Source organism: Ictalurus furcatus, chromosome 10 (assembly GCF_023375685.1).
Source record: "Ictalurus furcatus strain D&B chromosome 10, Billie_1.0, whole genome shotgun sequence".
In the NCBI taxonomy this organism is placed as follows: Eukaryota; Metazoa; Chordata; class Actinopteri; order Siluriformes; family Ictaluridae; genus Ictalurus; species Ictalurus furcatus.
The window spans coordinates 29,776,008-29,791,007 of NC_071264.1; the positions used below are offsets into that span (position 1 = coordinate 29,776,008).

The 15,000-nt window shown below is 43.8% G+C and overlaps 1 protein-coding gene across 3 annotated transcripts in view; it reads left to right on the forward strand.

The window, feature by feature from the left end:
• Positions 1 to 15,000, forward strand: part of dok4 (docking protein 4) — a 30,525-nt gene that overhangs the window by 2,815 nt on the left and 12,710 nt on the right. The window contains exons 1-2 of one of the 3 annotated variants that reach the window (XM_053634714.1): positions 9,358 to 9,442; positions 10,830 to 11,111. In XM_053634714.1, the coding sequence (XP_053490689.1) occupies positions 11,046 to 11,111 (66 nt within the window). In that variant the 5' untranslated portion in view covers positions 9,358 to 9,442; positions 10,830 to 11,045. Of the gene's footprint in view, positions 1 to 9,357; positions 9,443 to 9,473; positions 10,709 to 10,829; positions 11,112 to 15,000 lie in introns of those variants that run through there. The other 2 variants (XM_053634711.1, XM_053634713.1) reach the window with 2 other exon arrangements.

Here is a 15,000-nt window from a genome sequence, read left to right on the forward strand (position 1 = left end):
CTTCTTTTCTTCCTTCTTTTTTTCATTTGTAGAGGCTTTCTTTCTTTCTCTCTTTCTTTCATTCATTCATAGAGGCTGTCTTTCCTTCTTTCTTTCTTTCCTTCTTTTTTCATTTGTAGAGGCTTTTTTTAATTTATTTATACAGGCTTTCTTTCTTTCTCTCTTTCCTTCTTTTCTTCCTTCTTTTTTCATTTGTAGAGGCCTTTCTTTCTTTCTCTCTTTCTTTCATTCTATCATTCATAGAGGCTGTCTTTCCTTCTTCCTTTCTTTCCTTCTTTTTTCATTTGTAGAGGCTTTCTTTTTTTTAAATTTATTTATATAGGCTTTCCTTCTTTCTCTCTTTCCTTCTTTTCTTCCTTCTTTTTTTTCATTTGTAGAGGCTTTCTTTCTTTCTCTCTTTCCTTCATTCTTTCATTTACAGAGGCTGTCTTTCCTTCTTTCTTTCCTTCCTTCTTCTCTTCCTTCCTCTCGTTCGCATGTTTATTCGCAGTGTGCAGGTCACATGACAGAGCTCTGGAGGCTCCTCTGGGATTTTTTCTCCGTCGCGTATTGAATCGTTTATCGACGTCGAAGCCTCGGAGCCGAGATGCAGCCCCACAGTCGATATTCTAATTAATGGCGGCTCAGATGTACTCCGATATGCCAAAACCAATGTGCTATGGCTAACTGAGCATTCGATCAGACGCCACACCGTTTCTCCAAGCTTTTATTCGTCCGTAGATTATCGCGATTTACATTTCTGCTACACGAGAGCGATCTGCACGGAGAACGAAGAGGCGATGTGCCCTCACCCCGTGATCTTTATCCTCCTCGTTTGTTTTGTTTTTTTGGTCCTCTTCGGCGTACAGGATTTTTAAAATGAAAATATATTATCATGTATTAACGACTCTCTCGATGTCACTAGGGTTTGTAACCTCTGTCCTGTGAGAGAAATCATTTCTGCCTGTTTTTGGAAGGGCAGAACTTTAAGGGTTGAACTTTTTGCCTGTGGTTTCGGTGTCCGCGTATAAGTGACGCTGTAGACGTGTCGAATCTCGCCTTTCTGGGATGGAACTACTTTTTCCGAGGGAGGAATGCACTCGGGAGTTGTGCGTCTCCGGTGGCGTATGGATACCACAGAACCTTCAGGAAAGTGAACCGGAACTACTTTCTTACTGTTGTAAAATTGCATGAACGTCCATCGGAGCTTTTTTATTTTTCACGTCTGTCTTCGTTGTTCCTGAGGAACGGCTGCAGGTTTACGTTTGTGTTTTATAGACACGTAATGTATACGTGCCCTTGGACTTCTACTGGAAGTGTTCTACAGATAAGCGCAGGGAAACGAGTCTAAATTCTCGTCGGCGGTAATCAGCGCGATTAGGGTGTAAAATGTTGGCGTGTTCCTTCAACGATTGAAAACGTATAAGTAATCGACACAGATGGGAAACCCAGTGAGTGAGCGAGCGAGTGCGCGAGCTATCCTGAGATAATTGTCGCCATTACCGCTTTTCTCCATTTCATCTCCTCCATCTATTTCCTCGTGTGCTCGATTCTTTGATGGCTTTTCTGCGGTTTTGTTCTTGGCCCGCTGCTCTTGCGTGCCAGCTGCCGGTTGCCCCGTGTGTGCCAGCCAGCTGTCAGCCCCAGGGTGGCAGAGAGGGGAAATCTGAGAGGAAGCCTCTTCCTGTGGGTAATGCGTGGCGTATAATACCTCCCAGACTCTCGAGGAACGGCTTGGTTTTCCCCCGGAACCTCATAAAATGGTGGATGTTTAGGAGCAGTGAAGGGGAAGTGGCTGCGTGTAGAATAGAGGGAGCAGAAAAAGAGGAGAAGAGAGGATCAAGCTGGAGTAAAATCAGTAGGATCCTCTCTTAGAAACGAAGAATCCTTAATTCTCCACAGAACCCTTAAAGAACCTTTGAAGAACCTTTATTGGTAAGACCGTACGTGTGCAGGGGGAAAAAATATTGCTCGTTATTTTCTTGTTAATATCTGGAACCTGTCAGGAGTTTAACATTTAGATAAACTGCCTTGGTACAATTTTTTTTTTTAGAAGGAAAAAATGGTCTTCAACTGTTCTTCAAGGGGTTCTTCAAGGGTTCAGTGGATAATTAAGCGTTTTTTAACCTCGAGCAAATGAACAATCATCTAAAGTGAATTACAGTTAAGACCCCCGGAGGAATGCGAGTCCTAGCAACTTTACACATGGCTTAATAATCCAAAGAACCCCTGAAGAACCCGTTTTTTTTTGTTTTTTTTTTGTAAGAGTGTGTGTGTTATCTGGGTAAATGTGCAGTACAAACGAATTGTTTCTCGTTATTTCTTCTTAATGCCTAGTGTTTTTTTTGAAGATGTACCGTCTCCACAAAGTTCTTGTCTCGTGCGGAAACAAGAATGAAATTTGCCCGGTGGAAAAGATGAACACCGAAGGGGAAAGGACCGAGAACGTGAAAGACGTATTTGTTTCTGTTAACAGTTTACGACAGGAAGGCGGGACGCTGGGGGTCTCGTTGGTTCTAAAACAAATTGGAGGGATTTCCTAATCATTAAGGAGTGTTACTCATTAGAGCTGCCTCGCTGTTTTTAACTGTTGCTTGGTCACTTCTTGAGAAAGAAAATTCGCCGTCTTGTATGACCGCATACGCTGGGGGTTTTGTAGTAAAAGTTCTTTTTTTCCTTCTCTGCGCGCTAGAATGTTCTTGTTGGCAATCATCGATATAAGAGTGAAGTAATGAAACCGAGCTTTGGCACTCAGAAGCCCAGCCTTTGTCCCCATTCCTGATCAATGCTCTTTTACTTTCACCTCTCTGGAGAGAATACAAGTGAGACAGCTCATTAAATCGACCTGAAGCTGACAATCATCCGTCAGCTGTGACTCGTACGCTGGTCTTTCCCTCCTAAGTCTTCTCCCAGGAGAGCATCGGTCTCTGTCTCATTCCGTCACACGTCCTTCTGTCACTCACGTCAAGTCAAGTCAAGTCAACCGTATCACTTCAGCCGTATACAGCTGGTACAGTACACGGTGGAACAAAACACTGTTTCTCCAGGACCATGCTGCTACATAAAACAACACAGAACTACTCGAAACTATATAGAACTAAATAAGACTACTCTGTCACTGTCACTCTCTCACTCTCTCACTGTCACTCTCTCAATGTCATTCTGTCACTCTCTCATTGTCACTCTCTCACTATCATTCTGTCACTCTCTCCCTGTCACTCTCTCCCTGTCACTCTCTCACTGTCATTCTCTCACTGTCACTCTCTCACTGTCATTCTCTCAATGTCATTCTGTCACTCTCTCACTGTCACTCTCTCAATGTCATTCTGTCACTCTCTCACTGTCACTCTCAATGTCATTCTGTCACTCTCTCACTGTCACTCTCTCAATGTCATTCTGTCACTCTCTCACTGTCACTCTCTCACTGTCATTCTGTCACTCTCTCCCTGTCACTCTCTCCCTGTCACTCTCTCACTGTCATTCTGTCACTCTCTCCCTGTCACTCTCTCAATGTCATTCTGTCACTCTCTCCCTATCACTCTCTCACTGTCATTCTGTCACTCTCTCCCTGTCACTCTCTCACTGTTACTCTCTCACTGTCATTCTGTCACTTTCTCACTGTCACTCTCTCACTGTCATTCTGTCACTCTCTCACTGTCACTCTCTCACTGTCATTCTGTCACTCTCTCACTGTCACTCTCTCACTCTCTCCCTGTCACTCTCTCCCTGTCACTCTCTCACTGTCATTCTGTCACTCTCTCACTGTCACTCTCTCCCTGTCACTCTCTCAATGTCATTCTGTCACTCTCTCACTGTCACTCTCTCCCTGTCACTCTCTCAATGCCATTCTGTCACTCTCTCCCTATCACTCTCTCACTGTCACTCTCTCACTGTCATTCTGTCACTCTCTCCCTGTCACTCTCTCACTGTTACTCTCTCACTGTCATTCTGTCACTCTCTCCCTGTCACTCTCTCACTCTCTCCCTGTCACTCTCTCCCTGTCACTCTCTCACTGTCATTCTGTCACTATCTCACTGTCATTCTGTCACTCTCTCCCTGTCACTCTCTCACTGTCATTCTGTCACTCTCTCACTGTCACTCTCTCACTGTCATTCTGTCACTCTCTCCCTGTCACTCTCTCACTGTCATTCTGTCACTCTCTCACTGTCACTCTCTCACTGTCATTCTGTCACTCACTCTCTCCCTGTCACTCTCTCCCTGTCACTGTCATTCTGTCACTCTCACTGTCATTCTGTCACTCTCTCACTGTCACTCTCTCACTGTCATTCTGTCACTCTCACTGTCACTCTCTCACTGTCATTCTGTCACTCTCACTGTCACTCTCTCACTGCCATTCTGTCACTCTCTCACTGTCATTCTGTCACTCTCACTGTCACTCTCTCACTGCCATTCTGTCACTGTCTCACTGTCATTCTGTCACTCTGTCACACCATAATTCTCTCACGCTGTCTCTGTCACTCTGTCACAGTAATTCTGTGAATATTCTCTGATATTCAACCTGTGTATTATGTTAAAGTGCTTTTTCTTTTCTCCATACGTATACATTAGAGGGACAGTTGCGCAAAACTGAAACGTCAGCACACAGAAATAAACGTGGAGATATTAGTCGTGAGGTTTAGAGGCGTTTTGCATACATTAGATTTATTACATATATTAAATTATGCATATGCGCCCCTCCTGATCCTGCTCTAAACATGAGCTCTGTGGATCACTGTTTGAGTGTGTTTACTCGTTACCGTACATATTCTTTAATCACGACAATAATGCAAGATTATTTTAGCACCTTGATGAAACCCTTCAGGGAAATTACTTGCTTTAACAATGCTTATACCACATTCTGGATTCTGATTGGTCGGAAGGTGTTGGTTAATTTTCTATAACAGCAGCTCTAACAGCCGTCAGAGGTAAAGCTGTAACTTTACGGTTAACGACGTCTTCTGGATGGAGGAGTTTACACTCTGCGGTTCCTCAGTAACCTGGAACAAGCTGCATGGACGTTCCACAACATTAAATGGAGCTAGAAACGGATAAAAAGTATGTCTCGTTCTTTAATAAATAAAAAATCGTTGTAATGGTTGGCAAAAAGCTGTGGTATAAGAGGAATAAACACTTGACGAGTGCTGTTATAGGAAAATAATCCGCTTCAGTGTGGCAACAGTAACTCTAGTAACTCGGTATTTATTCCTTTCTTGTCAGTTAGACTTGTTTCCGTGCACAGATCTGGCAACCCTCGTCATAGCCCAAACATCACAAACTCACAAAGAAACGCTAGTTAAGTATTCTTTGCGTCTCAGAGAGGTTCTATCTACATGGAACCCTTTCTGATTACAAGACTCTTTGTTGTAGAGGTTCTGCACAGACCCCGAAGAACACTTTATTTATTTTTATTTATTATTAATTTTATCTTAATTAAACTGGACTCTTCAGGTAACCGTTCAGCACCAAAAGAAACCCCACTTTCGCATGCACAATTATTATTAATAATCATTGATATATGAACGCGGCCCCGGTCCGAATCCGATCATGAATTTATGATATTTAGATAATCTGAACACTCACAAGCCCGTGGGAAAAAAGTATTGACTTCCTGTACTCTAACTCAGATAAGTCAGATATTAAATATATTCAGGGGTTTTTTTGTTTTTGGTTTTCATCCTGTGCAGAAAGACCAGGTCAGGAGTTCATGTGCTGCCCGAAGCCTCGTTCTCCAGTAAAAGCATCTGCTGAAACCACGAGGATGTCTCGATCTCTGAAGGGAAAACAGGAAATGATTCACACTTACATCGTCTACATTTCTAAAAAAAAAAAAAAAAAAGATGCATTAATAAATAAATAAATAGGTTAAATAAACCCAGGAGAGTCTTACAGATTGGCTAGTTTTTGAAATATGACGTGGACAGGTTAGTTTGCGTTGCCTGACACATACAAAGAAATCTGTAGTAAATGTAAACGCTCGACTTTGAACGAGCTGAGAGATTTTTTTTTTTGATTTTTTTTTTTTTTTAATGCAACGTTCATCACTTTGCAAACCATGCAGTATTTAATTCTGTAATGCATTTGGCTTGTTTTAATTCCGGTGCCTTGCAACATGACTTCCCAATCTCAGCTCTTGGGACTTGCTGCAGTTCCCATGGTAACGCTGCATCTTTAAAAAATCTCCATCGGCTTTATTTTGTAAAAAAAGAAAGAAATTTTTTTAAAAAACCCATTTTTTAAACAACGCCATACGTTAGTTTGTACAGGCGTAAAATAAACTGTAAGTCTCTCGTGTGTTTCTCGGAGGAACCTGCGGAGAAAAGAGTTCTATCCTTTTCTTTATTCATGACGTGCTGCGTCTACGTATATAGGCGATGGGATTTTCCTCGCTGTAACTCGGCTCCTTAACGAAGGTTTGATGATAATTGTAATAATAATAATAATCGTAATAATAATAATAAGAATAATAATAAGCTGGCGTGGAAATAAAAGCAAGCTGAGTGAATCATTTTGAAAGTACTCTGAGGTACTGCTCGTCCTGAAGATCCGACTGTTCCTTGAAATAATGAAATAATGGAGGGAAACAGTTTGTGGTGTAGTAAAGTCGCGGCGACGAGGCGGCACAGGCCTGTCATCAGTCTGGGAGTTAGCAGAGACAGCTCCTGTCTGCGCTCTGCTCTCAGCTCTCAGTCAATAGCAGCACTTAACAGTGAAAACAGATGTTCGAGGCTTGTTCCTGCTTGATTCTCCTCCTCAGGAGTGCAGCCTGCATCTTAACAAGCTGCTTTAGATGCTCACTCACAGGACTAGGATTTTTTCATTTTATTTTTTTTTTTATAAGTGATTTATTGATTAGCTTTGTGTTCCTGGTGAACATGAACTGAGCTAGTTTTTGCCTTGTACACAGCTGGAAATGAAAGAAATCTGGTTTTGTGGAGTTTCGGAGAACCAAATCGAACGGTTTCCATCACATAATGTGAATTGGCTTGATGGTTTCCATTACATATTTTCTTGTTAGTGATCTGAAACACCGCTAGAACCTTCTTTCATGGGTAGATGACTACCAGCAATCACACGTTCCATTAAATCAGTGTTTAAAAACAGATCATCGGAAACACGTTAAATCCCTTCACAAATGAAAGAGAAATCTCTGCATTTTTATTGAGTTTTTCGATTTTTAAAAGAAAAAAATGAAGTCGCGTTAATCCCGCTAATCTTGCGTCTCTGATGTTGTATTGACCGGTTTTATTTACGTGAAGATAAACTCTCATTATATCGAGATTAGCGCTGTGTCGCGCTCTGCTAGTTTTCGAGTCACGTGTAAGTCGAACGTTTTTGCTGCGTTTAGATGCGGTCATGACGCAGCGTTGATGTTTTGTCAGTATGGAAGAACGTATGGGAATTGCGTTAGCGGGAGACGCCGAGTGTATTTACAGTCGTTTTAGTCGCACAGAGATTTTATCAGTAAGTTAACAACGTGCTTCTGTCTTGCTTCCGCTTTCACTGTGTCTTTACATTGTTTATATAAAAGATCTAAAGGCTAAACTGCTAATCTAAATCATTCGCTAGCTTGTTCTCTGGATCACATGTTTCCAGTTGCCTAGCAACAGCGTTCCCTAAATGGTGAACATATCTTCTGTACAATTTACATAAATGTACTCATCTCAGCTGACATTTTGCAGAAGGTCCAGAATGGACGGAATAAGCTCCTGCTAGCATCGGCCCTGCTAAGCCAGCTGACGTTAGCTAGTTAACGCACACACCAAAAACTGATTTCAATTTGAAGTATGATAACGTAATGTGACAGCACACCTTTCAAAAATGTCACACTGTTCATTTTCACTAGCATACTTTACCGTAACGTTAGCGTTAACTACCTCTACAGCTCAAGCAGTGGTAGCTAACATAGCTAATATAGCTAATCACAAATTGGTATTTCAGTTCAGTTTAGTTAGCTTGGTAGGCAATCAAGCTAATTTAGCTACTGTTTGATGTTAGCTAGCATGTCAAAGTTAGCTACTTCAGCTAGACAAAGCCTGAGATTAAATAACAATAACCACTACGTTAATATTAGCTAATATTAGCTCAGATGGCTAGTGAACTAGCATGAACTGAAATACCGAAATGTAGTTAAATGTAATATATTGAAATATGTACATAAATAATGAGACTAGCGCTGAAATCGAATGAAAGCTGTGTAATTTAAAATAAATGTCAAAATAAATTTCTTACACTAGTTAGCATGAACCGAAACTTTAATTATTAGCCATCTGGTCTCCATTTCTGTGTGGGAAACATGTAGCGAGGTGGTCATTCAATGGGTTTAGACGTTAGATATTGAGATGTTTCTGAGGACTAATAGCTGAATTATTGCTTTATCATCTCCTGCGGTCACTTCATTGCACCATCGTTTCAGCTAGCCTTTTGAAACGAGCGGGCGTTAGCGTATGTCACTCGACACCTTTAAACCGCATTTATAACCGTTTCGTCTTTTCTTTTTTTCTTAATCTTTTAGTGATTACAGAACTCGTGACTGATATTTTTGGAGTCTTTTGGTGCAGATGACGCTTGTTGCGTGTATGCTAATCGCTTCTAAATCATTTTCAGTATGAATTAATGAGCTGTGAGCTATTATCGATGCTAATCGTCTCTGCATTTGCTTCCAGTCAGCCTCCATCTTTCTGGGCACTTTGGATTTTGTCGCCGTGCTTCACTTCACCATGTCCTGTGTGTGTTTTGTGAGTGATAACAGCAGTATACACTTGCACTTTACTAATCCTGAGTGTGTGTGAGTGTGTGTGTGTTTGTGTGTGTGTTATCGTCCTCCTCTCTTTATTCAGCGAGCAACTTTTTAAAACCAACAGTGCTGAGAACAATTAACCCCGCTCTGTCCCGGCTAATGAGCTTTAATGTGTGCGTTCCGCTGCCGTCAGCACCATCCCACTGCTCTCGAGCTCTTCTCGTGGAAACGTTCTGGCAGGATGGCGTTCAGGAAAAATGATGATGATCTCATGATTCAGCATCAGGGACCTTCTTCGAAGACGCTTTATTATGACGCAGAAGATTGGAGGATTGTCTGGAGAGCTCTGTAGTGAAACGATGCGATTTAACAACGACGAGACGTAAACCTTTACAACTTTACGACCCGAATGCGATCGCGTCGGTGTCTAGATCAAAAGCCGCGCTCAAGCGCCAGCGCGTCTGTCTGCGAGTCCCCATCGTGGCACCATGGATTAAGGGGCGGGGCTTATTTGATTGCTTGTTTATCGGTCACAAACACTCTCACGTGCACTTAAACAACCAGAGAGAGAAGAAAGAAGACCCTCGTGACTGTATTTGGAGTACAACAACAACCGTCGGCTCTTCTCGTCCGCTTTGAGAAGTTTGCGGTGCACTAGGGGGACGTTTTTGTAATGACGTCACTGCGAAGGATGACATCCTAGCGAGTGAAAATGTCTCCAATGATGTACGAGTCAGGTTTATCTAGAAATTCCTAGTTTAAGATTACGATCATTTTTTTTTTTTTTTTTTTTTTTTTTAAGACGTTCTTGTTCTATAAATATTCCTCTTCTGTTGGCAGGACTTTTTTTTTTTTTTTTTTCATTTAAAGTTTTTAATTTCTAGAAATAGCAACGTCATGTCAGCAAGTGAAAATGTCCCCGTCGAATATAGCCCGAATGTTTGGAATATTTCATATTATTATGTCACGGTAAACCAGATATCCGATTATTAACCCTATGTGCGAACGCTTTCACTAGTTTGAAAGTTCTCATTCTATCGGCAGATCACTGGGCTTCATTTCAAGAGATAAATGCTACAGCGATATTATTTGCCGATAGAAGAAGACTATTGCAAGCTTGAAACGAGTGAAAATGCCTAGAGATAGGTTTAATAATCGTATACGTGCTTTGCCGTAAGCATATCGTTTGAAATTCTAAACAGATCGGACTACGTGCGAGGTATTTGCGGTCGCTGAGACGTAATGTTTTGCAGCGTAGGATAAGAAAAAAAAATGGAAGCTTGTGTATTCAACGTGAACAAACAGGCAGAATAATGTTCTGTTTTATTTAGAATAAATCCATAACAAGAAATATTCGAAACATTCGGAAATATTTGAAATATTTTTCACTTGCTAAGAAATGATTATTTTGAGTTTTCCTGCGGATTTTTAGTGGGAGGAGTAACGTTTCCTAGTAACCGGGTTGTCAGTGTAAGTTTTTATGAGTGGAACTCAACGCCTTTGATCACAGGGGCTGTTTCTAAAATGTTGGCATCCCTAAACGTCATCCTACATCTTATGTCCCGCTGCCACCTCTATAAGAGGGCATGTTTCTGTGGTTGCCCCGCCCGTGATGACATCACAGCGTCCGAAGTTCGTTCGGTTTTATTATATGATCACGTAAAAATCCCTCTCCAACATTACCTCGAGTATTGTATCATTAATAAGTCGTATATTCTCAGGCCGCTCTGTCTCAAACGTCGTTTTTTCCGTTAGTGTGACTGTTGATTAACGAGGAAATTCTTTTTTTTACTGTCTGTATTGAAGATTTGCCGGATCGGGTCTTTATGGTTTGAGTAAGAAAAGGCTCGCTGCGCTTGATTTAACCCTGTCATATTAATGGTCCAGGCTGAATTCCTGTAAGCTATAAAAGTCAAGGCTAGTAGTCAGATGAGTGAAGTCACATGGTGCGCTCTGAAACGCAGCATCTGGCGAGTCGATAAATAATCTATGGTAATGTTGCGTGCCTGCACAGCTCGGGCCACCTCCGTTCTCCACAGATCGAGCATCAATAATACATGTCCTGCTTTTTTTTTTTTTTTTTTTTTTAATCCCCTCCGCTGTTCTTTTGCAGAGATCATGCCGGAGCGATGAGAGACTCGGAAGCTCGGCCGAACTGACGGCTTCGTCTGACACGTCTGAGAGAGCGAGAAGCGAGCGACGAGCCAAGCAGGAAGACAGACGAGGAGAAGAAGAAGAAAGTGAGAGACCGGAAGGAGGTGTTTGGTCGGAACAGAAAAGGCTGGATGCCAGCATCCATCAGCTCCAGGAGCTCCCAGGTGCCTCAGACATGGCCTCCAACTTCAACGACATCGTCAAGCAGGGCTACGTGCGGATGCGGAGCAGGAAGCTGGGGGTGAGTGGACAGGAAACGCAGAATTGCCAAATAAGCATCTGATTGATTTCACTTGCTAGGAAAGTTTCTTCCTGGCCACCCGGAAGAGAAGTTCGGCCATGTTGTAAACTTTAGAGCGTAGAAGGAGACGTTTGTACACATCTCGTGCGGATTGTACGACGGTTCAGTGATCTTCTGTTCTCTATGTGAGCGTAAGGCGGAGGTTAATTAAGGATTAAGCGATATCGCGCCAGCAAGAGCGTATCGTAGCACGATCACTGTTATACAACAGCTTAATGAATAAGAAACGGATACGGAGTACGCGACATTTCGGACACGTCGTGGCCAAAACAATTTGTTTCGTTTTGCTCCGTGAGCAGAAAGACATCCCGGAGAACCCACACTCACCGAGAGCGCGTCAGCCAGCTATCTCACGGTGATGTGTACATTCCTGTGAAAGGTGCACCCGCTCAAATGAGCCTCCCTTCGTCCTTTCCGTCTTCGTCTGGCCGGCTTTATTTATATTTTAAGTCAGAAGTCGCGTTCATGAGAAACGTTCCGTTTGCCACGATGATGCTGACGATGCCGCTAACTCCCCTGTAGTAACCGTTTCATTAGGACTGTTCCTAGAGGTGGAATTTTACACGCCGGACAACGGCGAGCGGAGCGATACGCACGGCGAGACGTCATAAACGCTCCCGGAACGCCGCTCGTCCAATCAGATTAGTGGACCGGAAATGCCAGCGGCTCCGACGGTAGTGCGGCCGCAAGTCGCAGGTTTACATTAGCGCCAGCGTTCTAATCTCAAACGCTATCGTTTCTATAGTAACGGCTCATTCAGTGCGACTTGTAACCCCCGCTGATCACGAACGGCTTTTCAAATGTTTGTGATCGTTGATCTGTGGGGAGATGTTCTGTCACGTGTAAGGAAGGAGTCTCCGGTGCCAGCGCTGTGTGACAGTCGGAGGTAAAGCCGTGACTCTAAGATCCGCGACGTCTTCAGGACGGCGGCGAGAGTAACGCGCGTAACAAGCTGCCGTTTTTGTTGTCGTTTCGTTGTGGTTTTTGGCTGGTGAGAGAACGGCCGTTCATAGCTGCCGTAACGTAAGCGAGAACGGGAACGCGCTTGTATTCCGCGACATTAAATGTAGCTATAAATGGATAAAAGTATAACGCACATTCTTTAGTAAATAAAAAAGAGGTGTGATGTGGTAAATCGCTGTGGTGTGAGAGGAATAAAACGCTTGGGGACGTGCTGTTATGGGAAGATAATCTTCGGGGTAGTAACGGTAGCTCCGCCTCATCACGTCACTCAGTATTTTACTGTAACACACACACGCACACACACACACACGCGCGCGCGCAGTGTTTGTTACATTTGTATAATATGATCACTGCTAATTTCCTGCACTTTCATTATCGGAGAAACGCGTTTAATCTGGAGTGTGATTAAGTGGCGCTTCGGCGCTGTAATGAGAAACAGACTCATCTTCAATCTGAAGGCAGAAAATTTCCACAAAAACATATTCATCTTAATAATCGATGGCGTCTCCGTGGCCAGAAGTTTGGCGTGGCGAGAATCTGGAAGAGAAAAGGTCAGGCCGAGCGTTTAATTCCTACCTTTGAAGCTACGTCTAATCGGAAGACTTATGACTCACCTACAGGTTAATACCTTTTTCCCTCGGAACGAGATTGCAGCCATTTGGACACGCGGCACTGACACCGAATCCAAATGGTTCTTTATAGCGGGTCACGATTCCGGCGTTTTCTATAAACAGAGCCGCTTTTTATCACCGCGGATCGCTTCGTGACGAGGGGCGCGAGGTTAAATGGCTATAGAGCCGCCGTCTGACCTCCGTTTTAGCCGAGACCTCATTAAGACTTTACATCGCCCCTCGGAGAGAAACGCTCGCCGCCGGGGAAGCGGCTGCGCGCGCACAAAGTATTGGCACCCTTTCTTTGTTGTCCGTTCCACAGGAGCATCGCCTGAGCGGATATGATGTGGATCGTGATTCATTTTCTCTCTCTGTGTGTGTGTGTGTGTGTGGGGGGGGGGGGGGGGGGGTGATGACAGATGAACCATAATAACCTTGGTTACATATAAAAGCAGCCTGACAAAACAAAGGGAATTTGAAATCTCTAGTGTGTGTGTGTGTGTGTGTGTGTGTGTGTGTGTGTGTGTGTGTGTGTGTGTGTGTGTATCATGTGACATCCATGCATAAGGAAGAACACTGATGTGTTTAGTCAGCAGGATTGTGGGTAGCAGGACAGTGTGACACACGACTCCCCTGTGGGAACAGAGTGTTAGCACACACACACACACACACACACACACATACACACACACATATTTTCCCTCCCTCCTGTTTGTCTTTTATTCTCTCCTTCTCTTTTTCACCCTTTGTGTGTGTGTGTGTGTGTGTGTGTGTGTGTGTGTGTGTGTGTGTGAATTGGACGCTGTTGTCTGTGGCTCATTGTTTAAAGAATGGCTCCTCTAACAGTAAGTGGATTTTCTCGGGGCTGTATAATATTATCATCCTGCGCGTAATGCGAGTGTAATATCGCACATCTCCTGCGTATGCGGTGTTAATGCTGTTCACATCCGGCTCGCTGCGGTTCCTCTGGCGCAGCACCAGCGCGTGGAGTGTGGAGGCGTTCGCATTTCCGTCACAAAGCCGTGTGAGCCTGTCGGTACACGCTTTACCCTGATCACAGGGGCAGTGTGCCAGGTCACAGCTCCAGGGTCTGGGGTTCGGTCCTGAACTCGGGTTCCCGTCTCTCCGGAAGATTTTGTCCATGTGGGTTTCCTCTGGGTTCTCCGGTTTCCTCCCCCCTCCCACCTCAACCATGAAATTATCATCACTGAGAAATGTCACATCACTATTACACACACACACTGTCTGTCTATCCATCTATATATCTATATTTCTGACTGCCTGTCTGTCTCTCTCCCTCTCTCAGTCTCCCATCTCTCTGTGTCTGACTGTTTATCTGTCTGTCTGACTGCCACATGTCAGTCTATCTATCTATCTATCTATTTATGTATCTATCTCCTTCCATTTCTCTGTCTGACTATCTGTCTGTCTGTCCCCCTCTAATTCTGTCTGCTCCCCTGTCTGTCTGTCTCTCTCTCTCTCTCAGTCCCACTGTTCCCCATCTGTCTCTCCATACATAGCACTGTCTATCTCTCTACATCAATCCCCTTATCTGTCTGTCTGCATTTCGCTCTGTCTCTCTCCTTACTTCAATCCCCCTGTATGTCTGTCTGTCTGTCTGTCTGACTGTCTGTCTGTCTCTAACTCTCTCTCCCACTGTTCCTCATCTGTCTCTCCGGCTCTCTCTCTATATCAATCCCCATCTGTATGTCTGTCTGTCTGGCCCTCCTCCTATTCCCCTGTCTATCTGTATGTCTCTTTGTCTCTCTTCCTACCTCAATCCCCCTGTCTGTCTAGATATCTGTCTTCCTACATCAGTCCCCCTCTCCCTATATCAATCTGCCGGTCTTTCTGTCTGACTGTCTGTCTGACTGTCTGCCTGCATCCATCTGTTGGTCTGTCTGACTGTCACGCTGTCTCTCTACCTACCTCAACCCCCCTATCTGACTGTCTGTCTGTATGTCTCTCACTCCTTTCCACTTTCCACCTACCTGTCTGTCTGTCTGACTGTCTGTCTGTCTCTCTGTCTGCCTGTATCCTTCTTTCAGTCTGTCTGACTGTATGTCATTCTTTCTCTCTACCTGGATAAATCCCCCTTTGACTCTCTGTCTTTCTCCCTCCACCCCTCTATCTGTCTCTCTGTCTTTCCTTCCCACTTTCCCCATCTGTCTCTCTGTCTCTCTCCCCCCAGCCCATCTATCTATCTATCTATCTATCTATCTATCTGTCTCTCTGTCTTTCCTTCCCACTTTCCC